Below are 24,012 nucleotides of genomic sequence, written 5' to 3'. Positions count from 1 at the left end.
GGATAGCAAGATTCGTCCAAATCTACGTCACAGGCTATTACAGTCCGTCTTGGCAGTTCACATTTGATGCCGTCCACTGTGTCATTCCGCACCAGCATAGCTATTCCTTGCTGACTGAGGTGTTCCATTCTTCGGTTATTCGGATTGCTTGAACACATTCTCGCAGAAGGTTTCTCCAGCTTGACTTCCAGCTCGTATAATCCACCTTTCATCTGCGCGGTTCCAATAATCTTTCCGTCTTTCTTCAGGACATCCACAGCTCCGGAAAATATCACGTCCACTCCTGCGTTGGCAAGCTTCTTTACAGACATCAGATTGTCCCGCAATTCCGGAACGAGCAGTACGTCCTCCATCCGTAGTGGCATCCCTCGATTGCTGCAGCCAGTAATTGTTCCTGCAACCTTCGCTTCTATCGTTACACCATCTTTGGCCACGTTGATGGCAATTGACTGTCTCAGCTTCCCGTATGTTGCGAAAACATCTTGACGATTCACCAGATGGTCACTGGCACCGGAATCAAGCTTGAAAATAATATTGTTCTTGCTTGGCTTCCTGCTTGACCGATCTGCCATGAAGACTACTCCGTTTTCCGCATTCTCCACTTCAGCATTCGCTTCATTGTCCCATTCCTACCTACAGTCTCTCTTGAAATGGCCACGTTTTCCGCATTGGTGGCATCTCCCTTGAAACTTCTTGGCATCATGCTTGGGCTTCATCCATGGCTTGGTCGCAGCTCCCGAAAACGCCGCAGTGTTGATTATCCCCGAATCCTCTTACCGTTCCGTTTGTTTCATCTCTTCAGCCAGTAAAGGCTGCTTCACCATTTCAAGAGTGAGATCTTCCTCAGCGAGATTTTCGAGGGCGGTGACCAACGGATCAAACGAATCTGGTAGAGTCTGGAACAAGGAAATGACCGCATCCGCTTCATCAATCTTGGCACCGGCTGTCTTCAACTGCCTGATCTCTCTTCTTCACGTAACGTCCTCATTGGGACAAAGCCTGCTTCTCAGCTTTATGTTCTATGAGCACTTCCACAGTTATTAACTGAGAGCTTCCTCTGCCAATGACCATTTTGCATGCGTATATCGTGTGGCAGGCACGAAGATACTCTATGCCCAAGGAAGTCAAGGAAATTTCCTTTACGAAAAGATCCTGGACCGACCGAGAATCGAATCCGTCACCCTCAGCATGGTCATGCTGAATACCCGTGCGTTTACCGCCTCGGCTATATGGGCCCTCAACTGCCTGATGATATCTTCGAATACCAGCAGATGGGCTCGTACAGACTTCCCTTCTTCCAGCTTCAAGCGATTCAACTGCTTCCGTAGTAGGTTTTGAGTTCCGATGGACTTCTTTGCGAAGGTGTTTTCGAGGGCCTTCCACATCTCTCTTGCTGAGGTCTTCTCGCGTACAACTTCCAGCACTTCATTTGCCAGGAAACTTACAAGGTGGGCTTTGGCTTTACGGTCGGCTTCATCAAACTTCTCTCGTTGTCCAGCAACCTCAGGGGGGGTTCTCCGTCAAGGTCTTCAGTACTCCAACGGAATCCAGGAACATTTTCACCCTGTAACTCCAGTTCTGGAAGCCTTGTCCACCATCGAATTGAGGTATTCCGTGCGTCGATTCACGTGTTGAGGGACCCATAACCTTTTAAGGGACGACTCGAGTGACGAATAACGAAGATGTTAACAAACGAAAACAGTTTATTTCAGGGCGCCGTTATAGTTACGCGTGAGAGTGGGAGTGCGCGTGTGCGAAGCCGCAAAGAAGAATATCAACAACAGCAAATCCACGAAAATCCTTTGGACGCGCACTCTCACTCTCCCTTTCACGCGGCACTATGGCAGCGCGGTCAGAAACACGTCTGTATGACTTGAGGTCTGGCTTGTGAATAACAGTTAGGAAAAAATAACAGTGGTTAGTCACCAAGGGCGTAACCAGGGTGGGGCATTTGGGCGATTGCCTACTGCGTCAATAAATCCAAACAGTTTAAGCCGTATAATATTCTTCACATCAGCAAGAATATTATACGGCTTAAACTGATGAAATTTTCGCACTTGGGCCAGCGCTATCGCTGGAAAAATATTTACTCAATTTTGAGTTGTCCCACTTTAGCTCAAATATGAGTGAATTTTCTGACCGTGTTCTGACAATGCTGTGATGGTTAATTCGTGTTTAGGATATTATTCAGTTGTCGTGTAAATTCATTGATTGCTTTGATCCAACATCCCCCCCCCCTTAAGGTTTCGTCATCCAATCGTCCTTGAACCGGGCTGGAAGTTGAATCATCGGTTCCTACAGCTTCTTCATCCGAGATATCATCCATCAAGATGGAATCTTCCAGATTATTAAGTAGTGAGTCTTCAAGTTGTTGCATTGCAGGGAAAACATGAGGAGCGACATCGGTTGGAGGGAGCATCTGTCGGTACCGTTAAGCCAAAACCATCGAAAAATATTGAATGTATTGACGGTTTGCTCTGAGGACTCTTGTCTGGTACACGACTTTTGAGTTGGTTGGTATGGGACCGTATCGTACGATGCTGCTTGCCCAGAAACACATTGTAGTTGACGTTTCCAATTTTCTCAATCACGATTGCTGGTTGCCATCGCCAGGAATACGTTGAACGGGTCTTGACATACACGGAATCGCCGTGCTGGGAACTCCTCTGGGCCTGAGACTCTGGACTACACCGTGCTTCATATTGAAGGCGTCGATTTGTTTCTTCCTGTCCCTGAATATGGATTGTATGGTACGAATAGGCCTTCCGAACATTATTTCCGCCGGAGATCTACCATCCAGGTCATTTTAATGTTGCCATTGTAGAAGTTTGTCTGCCATTTCACACGGTATACATCGCTTGACGTAGTGCTCAATTTGTTGAACGATTCCGGGCCAGTATAGAAAACTCCTTGCTATGGACTTCATACGAACTATTCCCGGATGACCCGGATGAAATTGCTTCAGGATCCTTCGTCGAAACTCGTCAGTAACGACAAATGAAACTAACGCGTTTTAAGGTGACTTGGTGCATCACAGAATTTTCATAGGAATCATTGACTTTTTAATTTTCAATGATTGTTTGCCTCGCGTTTTTGAAGTGATAAAAAACGGGAAATTTTGCAGTCACGCAGTAGAAAAAGTATCATCACACTCACCACGAGTGAGCATATGGGATGATACATTTTCATCCGAATTTGCGCTTTGGTAACTGAGTTTTATCACTTTGAAATTTCGAGCGAGATTTCAATGATGCTGATGACGCACTACGCGTCGTTAAGGACAGACTTGTTGGAATCCCAAAATGGCCGCCACAATGGCCGACTTTGGCACCTACTCACGATTTCGAGAGCACAAATCTCTTCGTAAACAAAACCAGCGCATCTGAGCTTTTTATTTTAAGCTAATTACAAGTGAGCAAGAACAGAATAATAAAATGCATTGTTGTTTGAAGCTAGTTTCTTGAGATTTGTGCGTCTGAAGTTTTGATGCAATGTTGAAGCGGGATTTCAAGACGTTTGTCCTTAAGCAATCATTGGACATCCAGTGTAGGTCGTTCCACTGATAGACAACTAGGTTAACAATTAAGTATGTTAACCTTCCGTAACTCGTGCAGTTGGCCACCACCGTCAGCACCACGCCAATGCTGAATAAAGACACGGACAACGTCTTCAGCTTTCGGCTGTACAGACTGTTTTAAACTTAACATTAGACAACGGACAACGGAGCATGCACCAGTGGAATCGGGGAAGAAACTATTCTCACGAAAAGTTTCAACGCCCGAAGCGGGAATCGAACCCTCACCCCATAGCATGGTGTGATTATAAGCTTGGTGACCCTAACCGCACGGCTACGAGGCTCCAAAAAAAGCAAAATTTGTTCAACGTGTTGTAAAAAATACAACAGCGCCATCACTCGAGGGTTAATCCTGTTCCTGGGTGCACCTTCATTTCAATCATTCAGCAAATCTTCCAAGTTCTCCATCCTATTTGCGATCATTGTACATGGCGGGTACTAGCGCAGCCTTGTGCCACGCACTATCGACAGTGGAGTAAACCCTCCGCATACCGTTCCTATCCATGCTTTCCTGCTTCAGTAATCGCACTCTCTTTGTGATGACGTTTCTTGCATTCGATTCCTGGCGGTATTGTTCATAATCGTCACTCGTCGCTCCTCGGCGAACCAACTGTGAATACTGCGTAGCTCACTGGATCAATCCATTCCCCGCCATGCTAGCAAACAACAGTAGAATCACTTGACATAATACGAAACCACACGATGAAGGCGACTTGCTCCGCCAAAACTCTTCTCCTCAATGAGACAGCTTCACACTAATAACCTCGTCATGGTGCTGGCTGTCACTGATGCTAGGGGAAGGACACGCAAGGGGAATAACACTTAACTATATTCACACCTTACAGCGACCTTTGCGTAGACGTCGCTGGCGGTAGCTATCACGCATTGCGCTGTTGTTGCCACTGCTTCATGGATAAACTCCCATAAACTGTTGATATCGTCAGATCTTCGTTTCTTTTGTCATCTTGCCAAGTTACTAAAGATTGAAATATCGTTTTAACGCAAACCCCACAAGAAAAATGGAAATTTCGGCATAACAACTCTCAACTCCTCCGCAATCTTTGTTATTTCTTCATGTTACTGTTTCCAGTGTTTTTATTGATTTCATTACATATGATACTATAATCATAATTGTCCTCTTTTCCTTTATAGTAGCGTTGCACTGCACATTGTTTCTTTCTCCCTCTCTCGCACCTGTCTGTGCCTTGTATCCCGACGGCTCCCTGAGCCATCGTTTTTTTTATTTCTTCTTCCTAGAGCCTTGAACTATACAATCTGAAGCTTCCCAAAGTCGCAACCCAAATCGTTCCTAGTTTTGTTCTAGTTTGTTTACCAAGTGTTTTTGTTTAATTTACTGTTTTTGTATGATGGGTAATGGAATTCTTTCAAGTTTCATTGCCCGGCGGAATACTGCGCTGCCTGGTAAGAGTATGCATACGCCGCGCACCAGCGCAGTGTAACAGCTGCTGAATGTGTTGTTGTTGTTGTTGTGACTATGTCTCTAATCTCTGATTTTTTTGTTCATTCCATTTTTAAATGTATTTGGGATGCTGGTAGGTTCTGGAAACAACACAACTAAAAAAACTATCAGTCGTCTAAAAAATACCTTCGGCCACAGTTGCTTTCTCTCTCTCTCTTTCTAAGAATATCTTTTCACACAGCAGTAACTTTTCGATAAATACCTCTCTAATGCTTAACTATGTACAACAGTGTTTAAATCTTTCTGCGTTGACTCTCTCGCTTTCTCTCTGCTTCTTCTGATCTCTCTCTCTCTTGCATCTGTTAAGTTTCCTTACAGCTAATTGTTCGACCGTCGTCTAACACTAGAATTGGTTAGTTTCACAAAACGAAAAATTAACTGGGTTTTAAAACACCTGTGTTTTTAGCGTGTTCGTACGTTTTCCTCTCTCTCTCTGTCTGTCTATTGTTCATCACCTATCGGTCTGTCCGTCCGTCCGTCTATTGTGTAATATCATCATTCTCTTCGTCGCGGTTTCTTCTTCGGAAATTTTTCTGTCCATATCTAAACGCACTCCTACTCTACGATAATACAATTAGATAATAAAAGTTGTTGTTTTTTTTCGACGGAAAAGGAAAACCGAGATAAAAGAAGCTCCTATTTACACGGCGGCGGCTTGCTTTGTTGTTACTTTCTTGCTTTGTATACGTGTTAATTCGAAATGAGTGTGTATGTGTGTGTGTGTGTTTACATGCGTATTTGATGGTGTAAGTGTGTTTTCAGTGTTAATGTGTGTGTATGTGTAAAACAGTAACGCCGGTAGATTGGAAGATTTTTGGGATTTTATACGGCGATCGAAAGCATCCAACGCTTCCCTTTTCCGACTATTTTGGAGGGAATTTTAGTGTAATACTTGCGTTAGGTGCGAATAATGTACACAATTAAAATTAATACAAGCAGGGAACAATGATCACAGATACTGGTCGAATGCCTTAAAAAAAAGAGTACTAATAATTTCTGCAAAGTAGACGATCCAAGAGCTCGATGGATCTTGACGACATTTCAACTTAATTCTAGTCAAGAACGGCGATGATTGCATATCGAGAAAACTGGCAACCAGGTCGACATAGCGAACGGTTACGAGCTCTATTTCGTTGGTTTAATCGGAAGCCCTACTACTGACTTGTTTCGAATACTGTGGTCACAGAGTCGACATTGAGGGCCGACTTACTCAATAGACCCCATAGAGTTTTATGTCGACCATACATCGGCTTTCGAACAATCACAGAGTTGCCAGTTTCCTGTTTTAGTCTGTTATGTGACAAAACTGTTGACTACCGTTTGTAAGTATCAATCTCTCTAATCTGTAATCATCCAAGAGCTTTCAAAAGGATACAGAATAAAGCTGGTCAATTGGAAGTACGGATAAAAGGGAACCCATTTTCTCGCTCTTTTATTGTATTTTAGCATCCTCTTTTTGACAACTGGCGCGACGATCTACATTTTTGAAGACCTTTGAAAAATGTTTATTGACAAGGGAAAAGTGACCTAATCCTGAAAACAATTTAAAACTAGAAAGAAACACCTGAATAATGCATACAGCCGTTTGTCTTTTTGCCCAATGAGAACATATAGAGTATTGTAACATTACGATACAGTTTATTGTGACTAGAACTTGCTCTGCCACCCCTGATAAAAACGGTAATAAAATTACAACAGAATATATTGTTACAATCAATATTTTAAAGTGAAAGGGACCTACCATTGATTCAAATGTTTGAAACGATAGAGCAACAATACACTCTATGGTTTTCTACCATAACGTTTATGGTAAATTCCACTTTTACCAAAGTATACGGGGATTGTTATATGTAACAATTCAAAAACATTCTGGAACAAAAATCAGAAAATACGTACACAATATGGTTTGTCTGCGGTTTGTTGTTGAACAATAGAGTTTATCGTAAATCAATGGTAGTTTTTATAAAAGAACCTTCAACTATGTGTTTTATGCAGCACTTCTACAATGTTTGATTGAAAAGCTTTCTTTGTTTGCTATTGCATGAAGTTGTACTGGGATTCGTCTCCGGATTGGCGACCCAAAGCGTTCTGACAAGAATTCTGAAAGGATTTTGACGAGAATCCTGAGAGGATTCTGACGAGAATTCTGGGAGAATTCCTCCTAGAACTTTCGTAGGAGTTTCTTCTGAGATAACTTTAGGAAATATCTTGAGATTTTTTAAGTCAATCTTAAGAGATTCGTCCACAAGTTCTTTTGGGATTACTCAACGGATTCCATGTGGAATTTTTTCAAGAAAGATTCTGGAGATACATCTCCAGAGATCCTCAGTAGATGATTCCGCTTGGACAGTATTTTAGTGGGGATTTCCTCAAGTAGAGTCTTCTGGATTCTTTTACATAATCTCATGGATTTGTTTTATTGGAATTTCTATGAATTTCACAACAAGTACTTCAAGAATTCCTCAATGCATACCTTCTGGAATTCTTCCAAGAATGTTTCAGGAATTCCTCTTCTAGGTAATCTTGTACGATTATGCTTGACTATCACTTGCAATACGCTGAGAAGCTTAGTTTTATGGAATTCCTCATGGAGTACCATCTGAGATTCCCGCAAAGGTTGCTTCTGGAATCGACTCGTATGTTTCTTTTGAATGCCTTCCGTAGTTTCTAAGGAGTTGAAATATAAAAAAAAAAAAAATAAATAAATAAATAAAGTTTTCCATTAATTTCTGTTACAGTTGCTTTTAGATGCCTTAAGGTAATCTTATGGGATTCTTCTTGATAATCTTCAGGAATTTCAGCAGAACTTTTTTTTCTTTGGGATTCCTTGTATGGTTCTTTCTAAAATACCTCTAGTTCTAGTTGGTCTTGTCTGAATTTCGCATTTCTTAAAGTTCCTCCAGCTTTCTTCTAGGGGTTTCACAGTTAATCCCAGAAGATCCACCAGGCGTTTCATCTGAAATACCTCCAGATTTCTTCACGGATTATTTTTGATGCTTCTTTCTGGGATAGTTTTAGGAAATCTGATGGGATTTTTCTGTGTAATCTCTTGGAGTTCCTCCAGAACTACTCTTAGGCTCACTGGGGTTTCTTCTGACATTCCTCCAAGAGAAGGTTTCTAGTATTCCTCTAGGTAATCTCGTGAGATTCACCTTTTGGAATTCGATGAGAAGTTTTCGTTGGGATATCTAAAAGTATAAATGTTTTACTAAAACTTTCTAACACTTTAGTGAAGTAGTGAAGTAAAGAGTTCCTGACCCCTGGGATATCTATGAAAGTTCCTTCTAGAATTATCCCAGATGGCCTCCTGCACAAAGTCCTCTTGGAGGTTCTACGGGAATTCCTTTATGAGTTCCACCAGGAAACGGAATTCCTGACTGGGTTATACCCAATATTTTCTCTTGCAATTCCTCCTGGAGTTTTTGCTGAGATTCACCTAAACGCTCTTTCTGTAATTCCTCCAGGAGTTTTCTTCAATCAGTTCCTACGGAGTTCTTCCAAGATTATTTTTTTCTGAAATTCTTTCAAATTTGTCTGTGGAGATTTCATCAGGAGTTCCTTCAGGATCCTCTCAGAAGATCATCCTGAGACTCATTCAAAAGATTTTCTCAGATTCCAGCAGAAGTTCCATTACGAATTCTTCATGGATTCCCTTCTTTCTTAAAATTCTTCGGGAATTCGTCCAGCGGATCCATCTGGGATTCCTTCAGGAGCTACCACTAAGAATCTTTCGAGTTTGGGAGTTTGGATCTTTCGAGTGGGAACTCCTTCCCTCTGTGAATCTTCCTGGAGTTTCTTCTGGGAATCATCCATGAAATTCTTTCGGGAATCCTACAAAAGCTCCTTCTAGAAATCCCCCAGGAGTTCATTGTGGGAATTCTCCTGGAATTCCTTTTGAAATTCTTCCAGGAGTTCTATTATCTTCCAAGATTGTTTTCTGGGAATCCATCAGGTGTTCCTTCTATAAGTCTACCAGGAGTTCCTTCTGAGAGTCCTCATAGAGTTACTATTTAGAATCTTCAAAGAGTTTCTCTTGGAATTTCTCCAGGTATTCCTCCTAGGGACTCTCTTTGAATTCCTCCTGGGAATTCCTCCAAGAGTTCCTTCTGGGAATTCTCCAAGAATTCCTTTTGGGAATCCTCCCGAAGCTAAAACCAGGAATCCTCCAGTAGTTCGTTTTGGAATTCTCCCACGAGTTCCTTCTATAAATCATTCAGGAGTGTTTTCTCAGAATCCATCGAGTGTTTCTTCTAGAAATCAGGAGTTCCTCCTGGGAACTCTCCTTGAATTCCTTCTGGGAAACTTTGTAGAGTTACTTCTGGAAATCCTCCAAGTGTTCCTTCCGGGAATCCTCCAGGAGCTCAATCTGGAAATCCTTCAGAAGTTCTTTGTAGAAATCCTCCTGGGGTTCATTTTATAAATCTGCCAGGAATGTTTTCTTGGCATCCATGATATGTTTATCGTTAATATCTTCCAGAAATCCCTTCTGGGAATCTTCAAGGAGTTACTACTACGAATCTTTAAAGAGTTTCTCTTGATAATTCTTCAGGCGTTCCTCCTGAGAACCCATCTTGAATTCCTCCTGGCAATCTTCCTGGGGTTTCTTCTGGAAATTCTCCAAGAGTTCTTTTTGAGAATCCCCCAGGAGCTCAATCTAGAAATCCTCCAGTAGTCCTTTGTGGGAATCCTACTGGAGTTCTTTTTGAAATTCTTCCAGGAGTTCCTTCTATAAATCTTCCAAGAGTGTTTTCTGCGAATCTACTAGGAAATCCTCCAGGAGTTCGTTCTGATAATCCTCAAGGAGTTACTATTTATAATGTTTAAAGAGTTTGTTCCAGGAGTTCCTCCTAGGAACCGTCTTGGAATTTCTTCTGGGAATCTCCCTGGAGTTTCTTCTGAAAATCCTCCACGAGTTCCTTTTGGGAATCCTCGAGGAGCTCCTTCTGCTTATCCTCCAGCAGTTCGTTGTGGAAATGCTCCTGGAGTTCTTTTTGGAATTATTCCAGGTATTCCTTCTACAAATCTTCCTAGAGTTCCTTCCTGGAATCCTCCAGAAGTTACTACTTAGAATCTTGAAAGAGTTTCTCTTGAAAATACCACAGACGTTCCTCCTGGGAACACTTCTTGAATTTCTTCTGGGAATTCCTCCAAGAGTTCCTTCTGGAAATACTCCAAGAGTTCCTTTTGAGAATCCTCCAGGAGCTCAATCCAGGAATTCTCATGAAGTTCTTTTTAAGTTTCTTCCACGAATTGCTTCTGATTATCTTCCAAGAGCGTTTTCTGTGAATCCACCAGGTGTTTCTTCTATAAATTTTCCAGGAGTTCCTTTTGGGAATCCTAAAGGAGTTAGTACATAGAACCTTCAAAGAGTTTCTCCTGAAAATACTACAGATGCTCCTACTGGGAACTCTCCTCGAATTCCTTCTGGGAATCTTCCTGGAGTTTCTTCTGGAAATTCTCCAGGAGTTTCTTTTGGGAATCCTCCTTGAGCTCAATCTAGAATTCTTCCAGAAGTTCTTTGTGGGAATCCCCCAGGATCTCTTTTTGTTATTCTGTTTCTGAGAATCTACCAGGTGTTTCGGCTAGAAATTCTCCTGGGAATCCTAAAGGAGTTACTATTTAGAATCTTTCGAGTGTTTCCTGAAAATTCTCCAGGTGTTCCTCCTGGGAATCTGTCTTGAATTCCTTCCATACATGTTCCAGGAGATTCTTCTGGAAATGGCTCGATTATCTGGATGACTCGATTACCCCGGGCCGAAATATTTTCTCAAGTCCTCGAATACGAATCTCTATTAGATTGTAAAACATTAATTCACGATACGTTGTATGGTGAATAACCATTTGTTACATTGTCGTTGTATTGTGCTTCGTATAGTAACCACAATAAGCTGTATTGTAATGCTGTAAGGTCAGATTTAGTTTTCAGTATCCCCGCACAATAGCAAATTACCCTTCACGGTATGGTTTTCACCATTTACTGTACGGTTTCCACCATTCACTGTACGGTTTCCACCATTCACGATATGGTTAACACGATTCGTTCCATAATTTTTGAATGATTTTACCATAACTGTTATGGTAAAGTTATGGTTCTATGGCAGGTTTTATCGATCCCTTGGAAAGGTGGATTGAGGTCTGTCAATTGCCAAAAGAGTTGCTTTTTCTTTTCAAGATCCGTCGTTATGTACTTCCAATTGTCCGAAAGTTAACTGAGAAAAGAAGCCAAATCAAGGAGCTTTGCATTCTCATTCTATTAGGTTAAGAATTGGCAGGGCAGTAGGAAGATCGCATCCTCGTCTCTGTTTTTTTGTTTTGTTTTGCGTTTAGAAGCTCTTATATGTACTGAAGGTTTGCTGTTTGTGTGTTGAGTGTCTCTCTCTTTCTTGTTCTGTTCAGTTTAGAATGGGACACTTTTGAGGTTATGTTGCGTTGTTGCCTAAAGTGGAAGTTTACGCTCTTTTTCCATGTTTTTTCGCTATTTCTGGGATGTGTATAAGCTATAATTTTCCTGTTTTACTACAGCGGGGTTCCCTATTTAAGCCCAGTTTCCGGTTTTTTGTATGCAGCGGGATTGTATACAGGTTCGGCTAGTTTTGTTGCTCTGCTTTATATACTCAGTGTAGGTTTCATTTTTTTTTTGTGAATTCTTACTGATGATTTCGTTTTTTTTTTCATTTTTCTCGACTATTTGGTGGCTATTTTAATTCTGTAATCATGAAACATATGGATTTGATGTTGTGTTAGATGCGACGAGGGATCTAGTAAAGTACGAAAAATGAGACGACAGCATCAGTTTTAACGTTTCTACTGTCTCTATTTGACAACTTACTGAAACTGGAAGAAAAAACTCAAATCGGAACGGTGGATTTCATGTCTAGCGACTTTTAGGACTGAAAAGAAAACCTACTTCCAAAAATACTGTTAGGGCAATTTCGATGTAAGTACAGAGGAGTTCATAAGCATTTGGAAAACCGAATGAATGCCCATCTTATCAGGATCACTTTTTGACGACGAGCGAGAACTTTTCCGTCTGTAACCTTGGGAACCCTGTGTTCTTGATAAAAATTAGAAGATAAACTTGGGTGTCATGCCTCGAGTATTTATGTATGCTTGTCAATAACGCAACCGTGACCACACCTCCTATGTAACAGTTTGATGACCAATCGATCTTGTAGAGGTTTTGAGGACAATCTTAAAACTTAACATCTTTCATTTTGGGATTATGATGGTTCTGAGAACCTATTCTAGTCTGTTTGAGTCAAAAATGTTACTTGGGTGGTGTTTGCGCGTGACTCTTATGTCGATAACATCCAAAGGCTTAAGTAGTAAAGGCATGCATGTTATGGATTGCTTAATACGGGCAACTACCTAACTTTCACGGATTTGACACATGTCAGATGAGGAAACATTGTCAGACATTCCAGAACTAGGTATTCCAGAGATATTTCACTGATTTTGCGGTTTAGCTATCTCTGGTTTTTGAGAGAGCCTAGCAATAGCATGATCAGGATTTCTTTTAAGATTCAGGATCTCTTTCAGGACTTACTTCAGAAAGTTACTTAACCCTTTCCTCGAAGATAACTACCAGAAGTTTTCCAGGGATGTCCACTAGACCGGCCCACATTTGTATGGCGAGAAAGAAAAGTTAGAAAAAATTACGGGGCACCCTCTAGAATCGTGCCTTTGGATGAGAAGAACAATCTGTAAAAGATTCAGCTCGATCGGTTTAAAACTGAGCTGGCGCAAATGAGTTGAAGGTTTGTATAGGATTTTCAGTCTAAATATATGGGAAATTGGATGACCTCTAGTCTCTCACTCAGTACGCCGGTTCAGCGAGTTCGATTTAGCTCAGAATTGAAAGAATGGTAGTTGATACCCGAGGGACCACTTTGTAGAAGACCATATCATGATAAACCTTAATATAGTTGCGGTTTCAGCTAACAAAAGCAGGATGAGGACATCTTCTCCTGTTTACTCTCGGTTGTTACATGCAGCACGTGTTTGTCGGTCGAAGCTTGCGCACTACATCATAGGCAGCTATGTAATTCTTCATTGTTTCGATACCCGCCCACGTGCGTGAGCAATTGAAATGAAGGACAACATAGCCGCCTATGATGTTGAGCGCAAGTTTCGAACAGCAAACACGTGCTGCATGTAACAACCGAGAGTAAACAGGGGAAGATGTCCTCATCCTGCTTTCGTTAGCTGAAACCAAAACTATATTAAGTTTTATCATGATATGGTCTTCTACAAAGTTGTTCCTTAGGGTATCAACTACCATTCTTCCAATTCTGAGCTAAATCGAACTCGCTGAACTGGCATACTGAGTGAGAGACTGGAGGTCATCCCATTTCCGATATATTTGGGCTGAAAATCCCATACAAACCTTCAACTCATTTGCGCCAGCTCAGTTTTAAACCGATTGAGCTGAATCTTTCACAGATTGTTCTTCTCATCCAAAGGCACGATTCTAGAGGGTGCCCCGTGGAATTTTTCGACATTTTTGTATTTGGGCCGGTCTAATGTCCACCGAGTACCTTCCGGAAGTTCTACCGAGATTTCTGCTATTGTTTCTCCCGGAATTCATCCAATATTCTTTACGGGAATTTTCACATGGAACTCCGTAGTTATACGGGAGAAAGATCAGGTAAAATGCCGTTAAACAAAATCTGCGAGTATTTCCGGGAAAGCTCCTACTGAGTTCCGTGAGAAATTTCGTCTATCAAGGGACTTGATAAGATGTTCAGGCAGGCATTCTCGATGAAATCTCAAGAGGAGTCCCTGGATGGAATATGGGAGTCCGAAGTTTGAGAGGAATCTCGAGAAAGCCTTTAACAGTAATACCAGGAGGGTCACCTCTAAAAACCGCAGGACTTCAAGAGAAATTCCAGAAAAACTTTTGGACGATATCTTGTGAAGAACTCCATGAGAAATATCAATAGTAATTCCCATGACAACTCCCGGGATTCTACAAGAATTCATTCCGGGATTTCTTCTGGCAGTCCGGTGGATAATTCTGGAGGGAAATCCATTGAGAATATTTCCAGGACGATCATCGCAAACAAAACTCCCAGAAAGAACTTCGAAAACCTTTGGAAGAAATTTTGGCAAGAGCTCTTGAGAAGAATTTCAGAAGAAATTTCGGAAATGGGAAAAAAATCAGTAGTAACTACTACAGAAGTCCACGGGTAAACTCGGGAATCACGGGAGGAGCATCGGATAATCTCTAAGAGAAATCCCGAAAGAAACGCCGACAGAAATCGCAGTAGGAATTCCTGAAGCTATCTCTAAGGAATTCCAGAGATATCCTATGAAAATCCCAGGCAAATGTCCCGGGAGAAATTCCTGTAGAAATACCTGGAGAAAGTTTAGGGAAAACCCCACAAAAATTGTTGACGAAATATCTGGAGAAAGTTTGAATGAGGCGGTTAGACGGGTATCTAACTGGCCATGTTAGGTATGTTCCGGTGTTCGGAAACCCGTCAGGAAGTAAAGCTGTTCTTGTACCGTGGAATTAAGGAACTAAAGGTTCTGCTTACGTTTACGAAGGCTGTGTATTTTGCACATTTCATACACCATAACATTAACATACATATTGTCGCGGACACTCCACCACGTAATAAATTACACCGAAAATTTTAAATCTGACATTGCCGAAAACGATATGCTCGGAAACTGAATCAAAACACCAACACAACAAATTATGAACATATAGCCTAAACCGGTGAACCGCGTATGCTTCGCTCCCTTTCCTGAATAGATATTATAGAACTATATCTCGCGAATTACTACAAAAACTAACAGCTTCTGCTGCACACCTACCGTCGTAGCCCACCAAGATGCGGCCCGTCATTAGTCAATCATCACCCCACACGTTGGTCCTCCGCCACCATCCAGCTCCTTCTGACAGCCACTTTGGCCCGCCGGGGCCAAATCGTACCGCGCGTAGAACAGCAGATATGGCGTTATCACGTGCCTCCGGTTCGGCGACAGCAACTCCTCGAACTCCGCCTGGGACATGATTTTGATTTTATCATCGTCGCACATGTGCCACAGCTGTTGACTTAGACTCTGCTCGAACGCGGCCAGGGTCGTGGGCGCGGCAGCGCCACTCGGTCCGGAGGACGACGACGACAGCCCATTCGCCATCGAGTTGATGTAGTTCATGTGACTTTCGACCGAGTTGACGGCGGAACCGCCGGAATCCAGTAGGATCCCGCCGCCACCGTTGACGCCGTTGTCCGCTGCTGAATTATTAAAACTATTGCCATTACCGCTACCGTACGAACTAAGATGACTATTTTTCGGGTGAATTCCGCAACAATTGAGACCGGCGCACGGTATCCGGCTGGCCAGGGAACCGGTTGGAGTCCCGTTGCTGTTGGGACTATTGCTTCCCGAGTGCGAACCGAATGAGGCCTGCGAATGGGGAAGGGAAAATAGGATTAGTTATTGTGAAAGAGCTAGGTCAGGTGTGAGTTGCATGACGTTTTTCGAGAGTAACAATTCTTTGAGGATCATTTCCGAGAAATTTGTGAAATTGTTTTGTCTATGAATAACTGCAATTGAAAAATAATTAAAAAATACTTAAATTTAGAAAAATCCCCAGTTTAGGTGAGATTTGAACACACGACCCTTATACGCTAGACAAGTGCTTTACTAACTAAGCTACTGAGCTAATTAATGACACGGCATTTCAGTTGTTTAAAAGGCGAAGAAAAATCATTAGAACTGCATCTGTCACTACCAGTAAGAACGGGCTTCGCATTGAGGAAGTGGAGAGTCAATAAGATGTCGAGTTCTATTCAATTAGTTTACGGAAAGGGATCTAGTCTACAACAACTATACTGCCCCCACTCCCATATGAATAGGAAGCCCAGCAAAGATGGGACTGTTATGCGAGTGACGGCAGTATAGCTTCCGCCTAATTACACGAACACAGCCTCATGAGACGCAAACGATCGAAAGGTGGAAGCAGCGTTTCACCGAACACCTTAACGGCACATCTACGATCTTCGTGACTCGCTCTTTAAGGAGGACACCAAGGTTTTGGCAACTTTCTTAGAGACCTTACTACTCCCAAAGTCCTCGGAAGGCGGGACAGAATCGACACCACGCTTGCTCTCCACTGCAAATAAATGTAAAAGCTAATATTTCGTGCACCACAATTAGACCTCCCCCTAGCAGAGGTTTGATCAGCTTACACCGCAGAACGGCGTACGTACATGGGGCCTTCGTATGCTCCGCAATTTTCCCGCGACCCTATCAATGCCGCGGGCTCGAATCCAACCTAGTGGGCTGCCACCACGACTACAACATACCAGGAAATCTTCCGTGTGACCAACTGTCCGCTAGAAGGATCGAGATGACCACAGGGAACCGGAAAAACTCGGACACTTGGGAAAATCCGCATGAGCTAAACGATTTAGATACTGCCAAAATCAGCCAGGGCCCGGAAAGACCTGAGTCAGGTAGAATGTTACTTCTCTATGACACCTATTATCCTAACTAGGTACCCTCGGAATCGACCTGTGGCCTACCTTTTACGGAACTATCCATTTGATCTTTGAGACTAATTTGACAGTCCTATCATGCCCCTTGTGGCATCATACAGGTGGTGACACAAAGTGCACCATGCGACATGTACCTACGATACGCACTTGCCGTCCTTCCCGGAAGGAACTCCAGGAATAATCCTGGAAGAAACTCCCGAAGGAATCTTGAAAGACACCCCTACAGAAATCTCGCAAGGAACTCCTGAAAGAAGTCGCACAAAGAACCCTGAAATCCCGAAAGGCAATCCTGGAGGATTCCCGGAAGGGATTCATGGAGAAATTCTGGAAGGAACTTCTGGAAAAATACTGCAATTTCTGAAGGCATCCCGGAAGAAACTCCTAGACGAATGTCGGAAGGAACTCCTGGAGGAATCCTAGAAGGGACTTCTGAAGGAATCCAGGGAGGAGTTACTGAAGGAATCCCATAAGGAACATGTGGAGAATCCCGGAAGTAAGTCCTGGAGAAATCCCGGAAGAAACTCCTAGACAAATTCCGGAAGGAGCTTCTGAAGGAATCCAGGGAGGAGTTACTGAAGGAATCTCATAATGAACATGTGGAGAATCCCGGAAGTAAGTCCTGCTGAAATCCCGGAAGAAACTCCTAGACGAATTCCGGAAGGAGCTTCTGAAGGAATCCAGAGAAGAGTTACCGTCAAACGGGGTGACTTGCAACACTTTTCAGCTTCAACTAACAAGAAATGTTGATTAAACTCAATTTTAAAATTCAAACTATTTGTAATAGTTTTAATAGCCGGCCCCTCTATAGAATAGAGTGAACAAGTTATAGATTGATTTATTTTTTCATGTTGAAAAAGCCAAATAAGGTCGTTTTTAATATAAGACGTCGTGCGGGGTGACTTGCAACACCCAATGTAAATCCCTTTTCAAACACGCGGATAATGATTTTCAGTTTCAAGCATATTCGATAAGTATTCTTGCTACTATTGTGATATCGTTTGGGCTGACATACTTATTTTTACATTTGTTTTTACATAGGAAATTGAATTGTGATTTTTTATATGGAAACATTGGGCTTAAAACACCAAGTCACTAATTGTTAATTTAACATAAGTTTTAATGTATTTTTTAGTTCATATAATGATCCTTCAGACTTTTGCTGGTAAATTATTAGTTAAACAACAATATTTCGTTTTCTTGGACTTTGAATTGTTAAGAAAATGAGTGTTGCAAGTCACCCCGTCTAGGTACAACATTTCAAAACATATGAATATAACAAAGATATTGTAATATTTTTATAAAGTAAAATGGAAATTCATATAGCTCATTATGTATAGAATCCGCATATAGAATATAATTTTTGGGAAATTTTGTTTTCGTTCTTTTCCAGGTAACGATTCGAGGTTCACATTTTTGTAACTTTTTCAGACTAATGTTAAATTTATGAATATTTTGTTGGAACTATTTTCATAAAAGTAAAAATCGTGGCTACTACTCAGATAGTATGTGCACTTTAAAGTTCAACTGAGTTTTGGTATGTAAACGTCCGATTTTTATGTTTTGTTGATAAACATAGACAGAAGACATCAAGTGTTGCAAGTCACCCCGCCGTTGCAAGTCACCCCGTTTGACGGTACTGATACGATCCCATAAAGAACATCTGGAGAATCCCAGAAGTAACTCCTGGAGAAATGTGGGAAGGAACTCCTAGACGATCCCGGAAGGAGCTTCTGAAGTAATCCAGGGAGGAGTTACTGGAGGAATCCCATAATGAACATCTGGAGAATCCCGGAAGTAACTCCTGGAGAAATCCCGGAAGAAACTCTTAGATCAATAACGGAAGGAACTTCTGAAGGAATCCAGGGAGGAGTTACTGAAGGAATCCCATAATGAACATCTGGAGAATGTCGGAAGGAACTCCTGGAGGAATCCTAGAAGGGACTTCTGAAGGAATCCATGGAGGAGTTACTGAAGGAATCCCATAAGGAACTTCTGGAGAATCCCGGAAGTAACTCCTGTAGAAATCCCGGAAGGAACTCCTAGACGAATTGCGGAAGGAGCTTCTGAAGGAATCCAGAGAAGAGTTACTGATGGGATCCCATAAGGAACTTCTGGAGAATCCCAGAAGTAACTCCTGGAGAAATGTCGGAAGGAACACCTAGACGATCCCGGAAGGAGCTTCTGAAGTAATCCAGGGAGGAGTTACTGGAGGAATCCCATAATGAACATCTGGAGAATTCCGGAAGTAACTCCTGGAGAAATCCCGGAAGAAACTCTTAGATCAATTCCGGAAGGAACTTCTGAAGGAATCCAGGGAGGAGTTACTGAAGGAATCCCATAATGAACATCTAGAGAATCTCGGAAGTAACTCCTGGAGGAATTCCGGAAAAAACTGCTAGACAAATTCTGGAAGGAACCTCTGAAGGAATCCAGGGTGGAACTCCTAGACGAATCCCGGAAGGAACTTCTAGAGAAATCTCAGATAGAACTCTTAAAAGAATCCTGTAAGGAATGTTCGGAGAAATCCCAGGAGGAACCTCTAAAGGAATCCCGGAAGGAATTTCTGGAGGAATTTCTGCGAATGTATTATTCGGAAACATTCTTTCCTGCATGATAAAAGGATCGAGTACCTATGTCTGCAGTCAAATCTAAACTGAACTTTATTTCCATCATTATACGGTCATCTTAATTCAATTCAGCTTGGGAACCCTTTAGGAGGGTTTGGCATTTTTACCGAGTGGACTTGCCACTACAAGGATGAGTTCCGGAAGCAACTCCTCAAGGAATGCCCAAAAAAAAAATTCCTCGAGAAATGCCAGAAGGAACTGTTGGAGGAATCCCGAAACGAACTCCTACAGAAATACTGGAAGGATCCCGGTAGGATGTTCTGGAATAATCCCAGAAGGAACTCCTAAAAGAATTCAGGAAAGAACATATCCCGGAAAAAAATCTTTATTGGATTCCGGATCATTTTTATTCCTTTACGTGATACTTTCGAATCCCTCCAGTAGAAATCTTGGAAACAACTCGTGAAAAAATATCGCAAGGAATTCGTGGAGGAATTTCTGGAGAAATCGCGGGAAAAACTGAAGGTATTTTATAAAAAACTGGAATTGGTGAAAAATCTGGAAGAAAACACGTCGGATTTTCTGGAGGAATCCCAGAAGGAAGTCCTGAAAAAATAACCCGAAAGGAACTATCTCAGGGTTTACCAAATAAAAACCTTGTGGAATCCCGGGAGGAATTGCTGGGCGAATCTCGAAATGTTTTTTAATGTTTTAACACAGACAAACAGACGTAATACTTCGAACATTCTTCGATCCAAAATCTAATTACGGATACAGGTTCGCCCAATGCTAAAAGAACTGAGTTTGGCCAACCATCGACTAGGTGGCGGTAGTGGGCAAACGTCAAGCTCGAACAAAAAAAATGCAAGCGCCACGAGTGGTCAGTTGGCCAACTATAAAATTTTTTAATTGGTCGTTTAATCGGTGTACATACGATGGGATTTATCAGGGTGTTACGTCTGTTTGTCTATGGTTTTACTGAATAATCCCCTATGGAAATCTTGGAGAAATCCCTGGATTAGCTTCTGAAGAACTTTAACAGGAATATTCGAAGGAAATTCATGGATTAATTCCTAAAGAAATTTCTTTGAAAAGTTCTAGAAGGAACTCCCTGAAAAATTTCAGTGGGATTCTTGGAAGGCACTACTGGAAGAACCGCAGAAGGAACTCCTAGAGGAATGCCGGAAGAAACTTTTTGGAAAGGAATTCCTTGATGCGGTTTTCAATGCACTTTTTGGATGTAGTCCCAGAATAAATGCAAGATCAATACAGGAAAGATCATCTGAAGAAACTTCAGGGTTCTTGGCAAAAACAACCTAATGTTGAGGTTCGTCTATGCCGTTGCTGCCGCTCTGCATATTTCCAGATTTTCGGTGCACTTTAGTACAATGCCGTTGACGCCGATGCGCTCTTATTGTAAGCAACACTGTTGCAGTTTGGCCGTTCTCATTGTGTTTGAGCCTTACAAACGGACTCTTGCACCCACAAAATCATAAAATTGACATAAAATGCTTTGATGTCAATATGGCTTGGATATTTGGACATTTCACATCCCGAAGAGATTTTGTGAATGGCTGTTGATTGGTTGATTTGGCTGCTGTCTTCTTCGATCGATTCTTTGTTGACCTCCAGCGTATACGTGTAGTATCGTCAGTATAGCATACGCCGACTGGAACTTCAACCTTACGATATCGTCGTACGTGACTCTTGCTATAACACCGAATGACCCGGGATGGAAAGTTGCGGAACTCCTGAGGTGCTGCGAAAGCACTTTCGATCCACCACTTTGTCGTATAGGTACTAGTAGATACTTGATTCAGTATTGTGAGCGCTCTGGTATTAGCTACTCAACTGGCGCCATAGAATGCATTCATTACATTGAGAGTCACTTATGCATAATAACGATCCATCCTCTTGAGAGCTTGATCGGCAGTTTTAGTAACCGACAAGATAGGGTTTTTGACCTTGGAATTCCTCTTCTGGAAGTCAAGAAACCATCGATACTCTCGGTGTCTTTAACACTCTGATGAGGATAATCCCCGCCTGTATGGTAATAGGACCACACTACTCTGTCACGTTCGAATCCCTGGGAAGACTCCCTCATCCATACATTTTTGCAGATCTTAACATATCGGGAGACTCCAAAATTACTTCTTTTAAGGTCAGGTTCGGAATTTCCTTGTGGCCACGCTAAAGGATTTGGCAATCCCCGCAAGTTCCTCGACGGTAATCCTCTCCTCATCGCAGGCACGAGGCCCAGTGGTTCAACAAAAGGTGACTAAAAACTCGGATCGTGACTGGAGAAGAGCCGCTTGATGGTTCCTTCCAACATCTCTGAAGACAGTTGCGAACAGCTTCGAGTCATCCACTATACCTATCTATCATCATTAGTAGATATCGGTTACCACTGACTAGAAGAGACTGGAAGAGGTCCAACTAGATCAATGTGGACTTGTCTAAAACGGTTTTTAAGCAAATCAAGTTGCTTAAAGGCTGATGTGGTCTGTCCATTCCTTGTTGTATTTTATACCGGGATGCGAAAGTCCATGAACGCACAAGCAACGATGCTGCTTCGGCACGAAAGGTCTAATGGAACTGTTGTGAGAAACATCACAATCTCAATTAAACCTTCAATAAATAATCCCTTTGGGCTGCAAAACGGTGAGTCGATAAAAGGAGCGTCTAACATAGCTCTGGTCCTCACAAGTCCGTACCTCATGCTTCCACGAGTCAATCGATGACAAGACCGCCAGCTAAAAGTTGTGTGCTTAGCTGGTAGTGCAGCCTAGGCAATGTTGTCCTTCTGCCTTCAGCAAGTTTGATGAGGTACCTACGTACCGAGCGTCTGTTCATCAAGGTGATGCGGCTCAAACAGCGTCTGTTCTGCCGTCCAACGGCTGAGCATGAAATGCTCCTCCACCGGAAGCAATCCTCTGCGCCTTTCCTACCTCTGCCATATGTTTCCTGAATCTAACCTCCTAAGACCGTTTTGTTGGACCAACGTGGACCTTATCACAATGGGAGCAACTGATTTTGTTAATGGTGTTAACCGGATCCTTTGTAGAGCCTAATGAAGTCTTCAACTGATTGTTTCTGTTAGAAAATACTAAATCGATCCCGAGATTTCTGAGCCTAGAACGTAAATTATTAGTGATGTGTTGATCAAAGGGGACTGATACTCGCTTCAAAGATTCTGAAATAGGGATAAGAGTTGTAAGGGAACCTCGATATCGCAACCTCTCCTTTTTGTCGATGATGGCCTGAATTGTCCTCTTCTTGTATCCGTTGATTCTCGCTGTTTCGAATATGTGAGTGAGTTCCTTATTCTTCCCGTCATCGCTTAGAGGTAGAGCCTGCATTCGGTGAACCATGTGGTGAAAAGCTGCCATCTTAAATTGGAAGGAGTGATTCGACCAATAGGGGATGACAAGAATGGTATTGGTAGGTTTCCTGTAAATCTCGAATTCGAACGATGAACTGTCTTGCCTCTTAACTAATTGATCCAAAAATGACAGTTTTATCTCCTTTTTTTCTCGTGAGTGAACCTGATATCCTTATGCACATTGTTGATGACCTCTAGAGCCTTAGATAATGCTTCCCGTTTGATCACACTGAAAATATTGTCGACGTACCTCCACCATTTCTCCGAAAGTAAACCTTGCTCCTTTAGCTTGGTTTCTAAATTTGCCATGAAAAGCTCGCACAAAAATGGGGATAGGGAATTTTCCATGGAGGCACCTTTGGTCTGCTTGTCGAACTGTCCACGGAATTGGAAGTAATTCTCTTCCATGTACAGTCTAGCTAAACGTAAATAAGTCCTAAATTTTCCTTTCCAAGCCGCATCAGACTTTTGGGGTAGTAACCAATCCTCGAGAAGGTTACGAGCATCCTTTACAGGGACACTTGAGAATAGTGCTGCGATGTCGAAAGAAACCATCATCTCGTCCTCCTCGATGGTTCCTGATTCCAACAACTTTTGGGTGAACTCCTGAGTGTTTTTGACCGAACTGGTGGGGAAGGATTTTGGCATACTTTGAAACTCTTTGACTAACCATTTAGCCAATTTGTGGGTAGGGGATCCTTCAGTTGAAATAATCTCTCGCATCTCTTGACCGGATTTGTGAATTTTAGGGAGACCTTTGATCCGCGAAAGAATGCGATTTGAGCCTCTCCGATGATGGGTTTACAGTCTTTCAGAGTCTTGTCTGTCAGTCTAATCAGACCGGGTAGTGGGTCTACTCGTAGATGTCTGTACGGTCTTTCGTTTATCTTCTTCTCCATCTGTTCGTCGTAGTCCTTCTTGTCCATAATAACAAGCGCGTTACCTTTGTTTGCCTTCATGTAGTATACTGGTTTATTTTTAAGTTCCGTTAAAATCTTTGTCTCGTCTGGATTTACCTTACTGCGCTGTTCTGTTTTGATGGCGTCTGCTACGATGTTCCTGGCTGTATTTTGGTCTTTGATGTTAACGTTTTGTGTGATTGCTGTTTCCATGTCCACGATGGTCTGTTCCACGTCTGGCTTCGAAGTACCCGCATATCCTAACCCCTTATTGAGGTGTGTCAATTGTTCCTCTGTGAACTGTGGCGTCGAACGGTTTACTACGAATCCTTCAATGGGTTGAACCATCGGAACAGTAGTGTGGGTGTCCTTTGTCGCTCTGGTCTCGTTTCGGATCAGCATGATCCGCCAAGGGTTCGACGCATTACCCGTGTCAACACCGAAGCTCCATCAGTGCAGGAGATAGAAACAGCCATCCGTAGCATGAAATCGAACAGGGCCCCAGGGGTCGATCGCATTTCAGCTGAGATGCTCAAAGCTGACCCCGTAGTATACGCACAACTACTGCATCAATTATTCTGCAACATATGGGAAACC

General features: G+C 42.4%; 1 protein-coding gene across 4 annotated transcripts in view; it reads right to left on the bottom strand.

Moving 5' to 3' along the window:
- Positions 1–4,634: 4,634 nt before the first annotated feature.
- LOC109431177 (uncharacterized) overlaps positions 4,635–24,012 on the bottom strand; it is a 58,878-nt gene continuing 39,500 nt past the window's right edge. For all 4 annotated transcript variants that reach the window (XM_029855777.2, XM_019707386.3, XM_062844113.1 and 1 more), the window contains exon 5: positions 4,635–15,473. In XM_029855777.2, the coding sequence (XP_029711637.1) occupies positions 14,907–15,473 (567 nt within the window). In that variant the 3' untranslated portion in view covers positions 4,635–14,906. The remainder of the gene's footprint in view (positions 15,474–24,012) is intronic.

The sequence above is a fragment of the Aedes albopictus genome, chromosome 1 (assembly GCF_035046485.1).
Source record: "Aedes albopictus strain Foshan chromosome 1, AalbF5, whole genome shotgun sequence".
NCBI classification, from domain to species: Eukaryota; Metazoa; Arthropoda; class Insecta; order Diptera; family Culicidae; genus Aedes; species Aedes albopictus.
The sequence above is the reverse complement of the archived record's forward strand: the minus strand, read 5'-3'. Positions and strand labels throughout refer to the sequence as shown.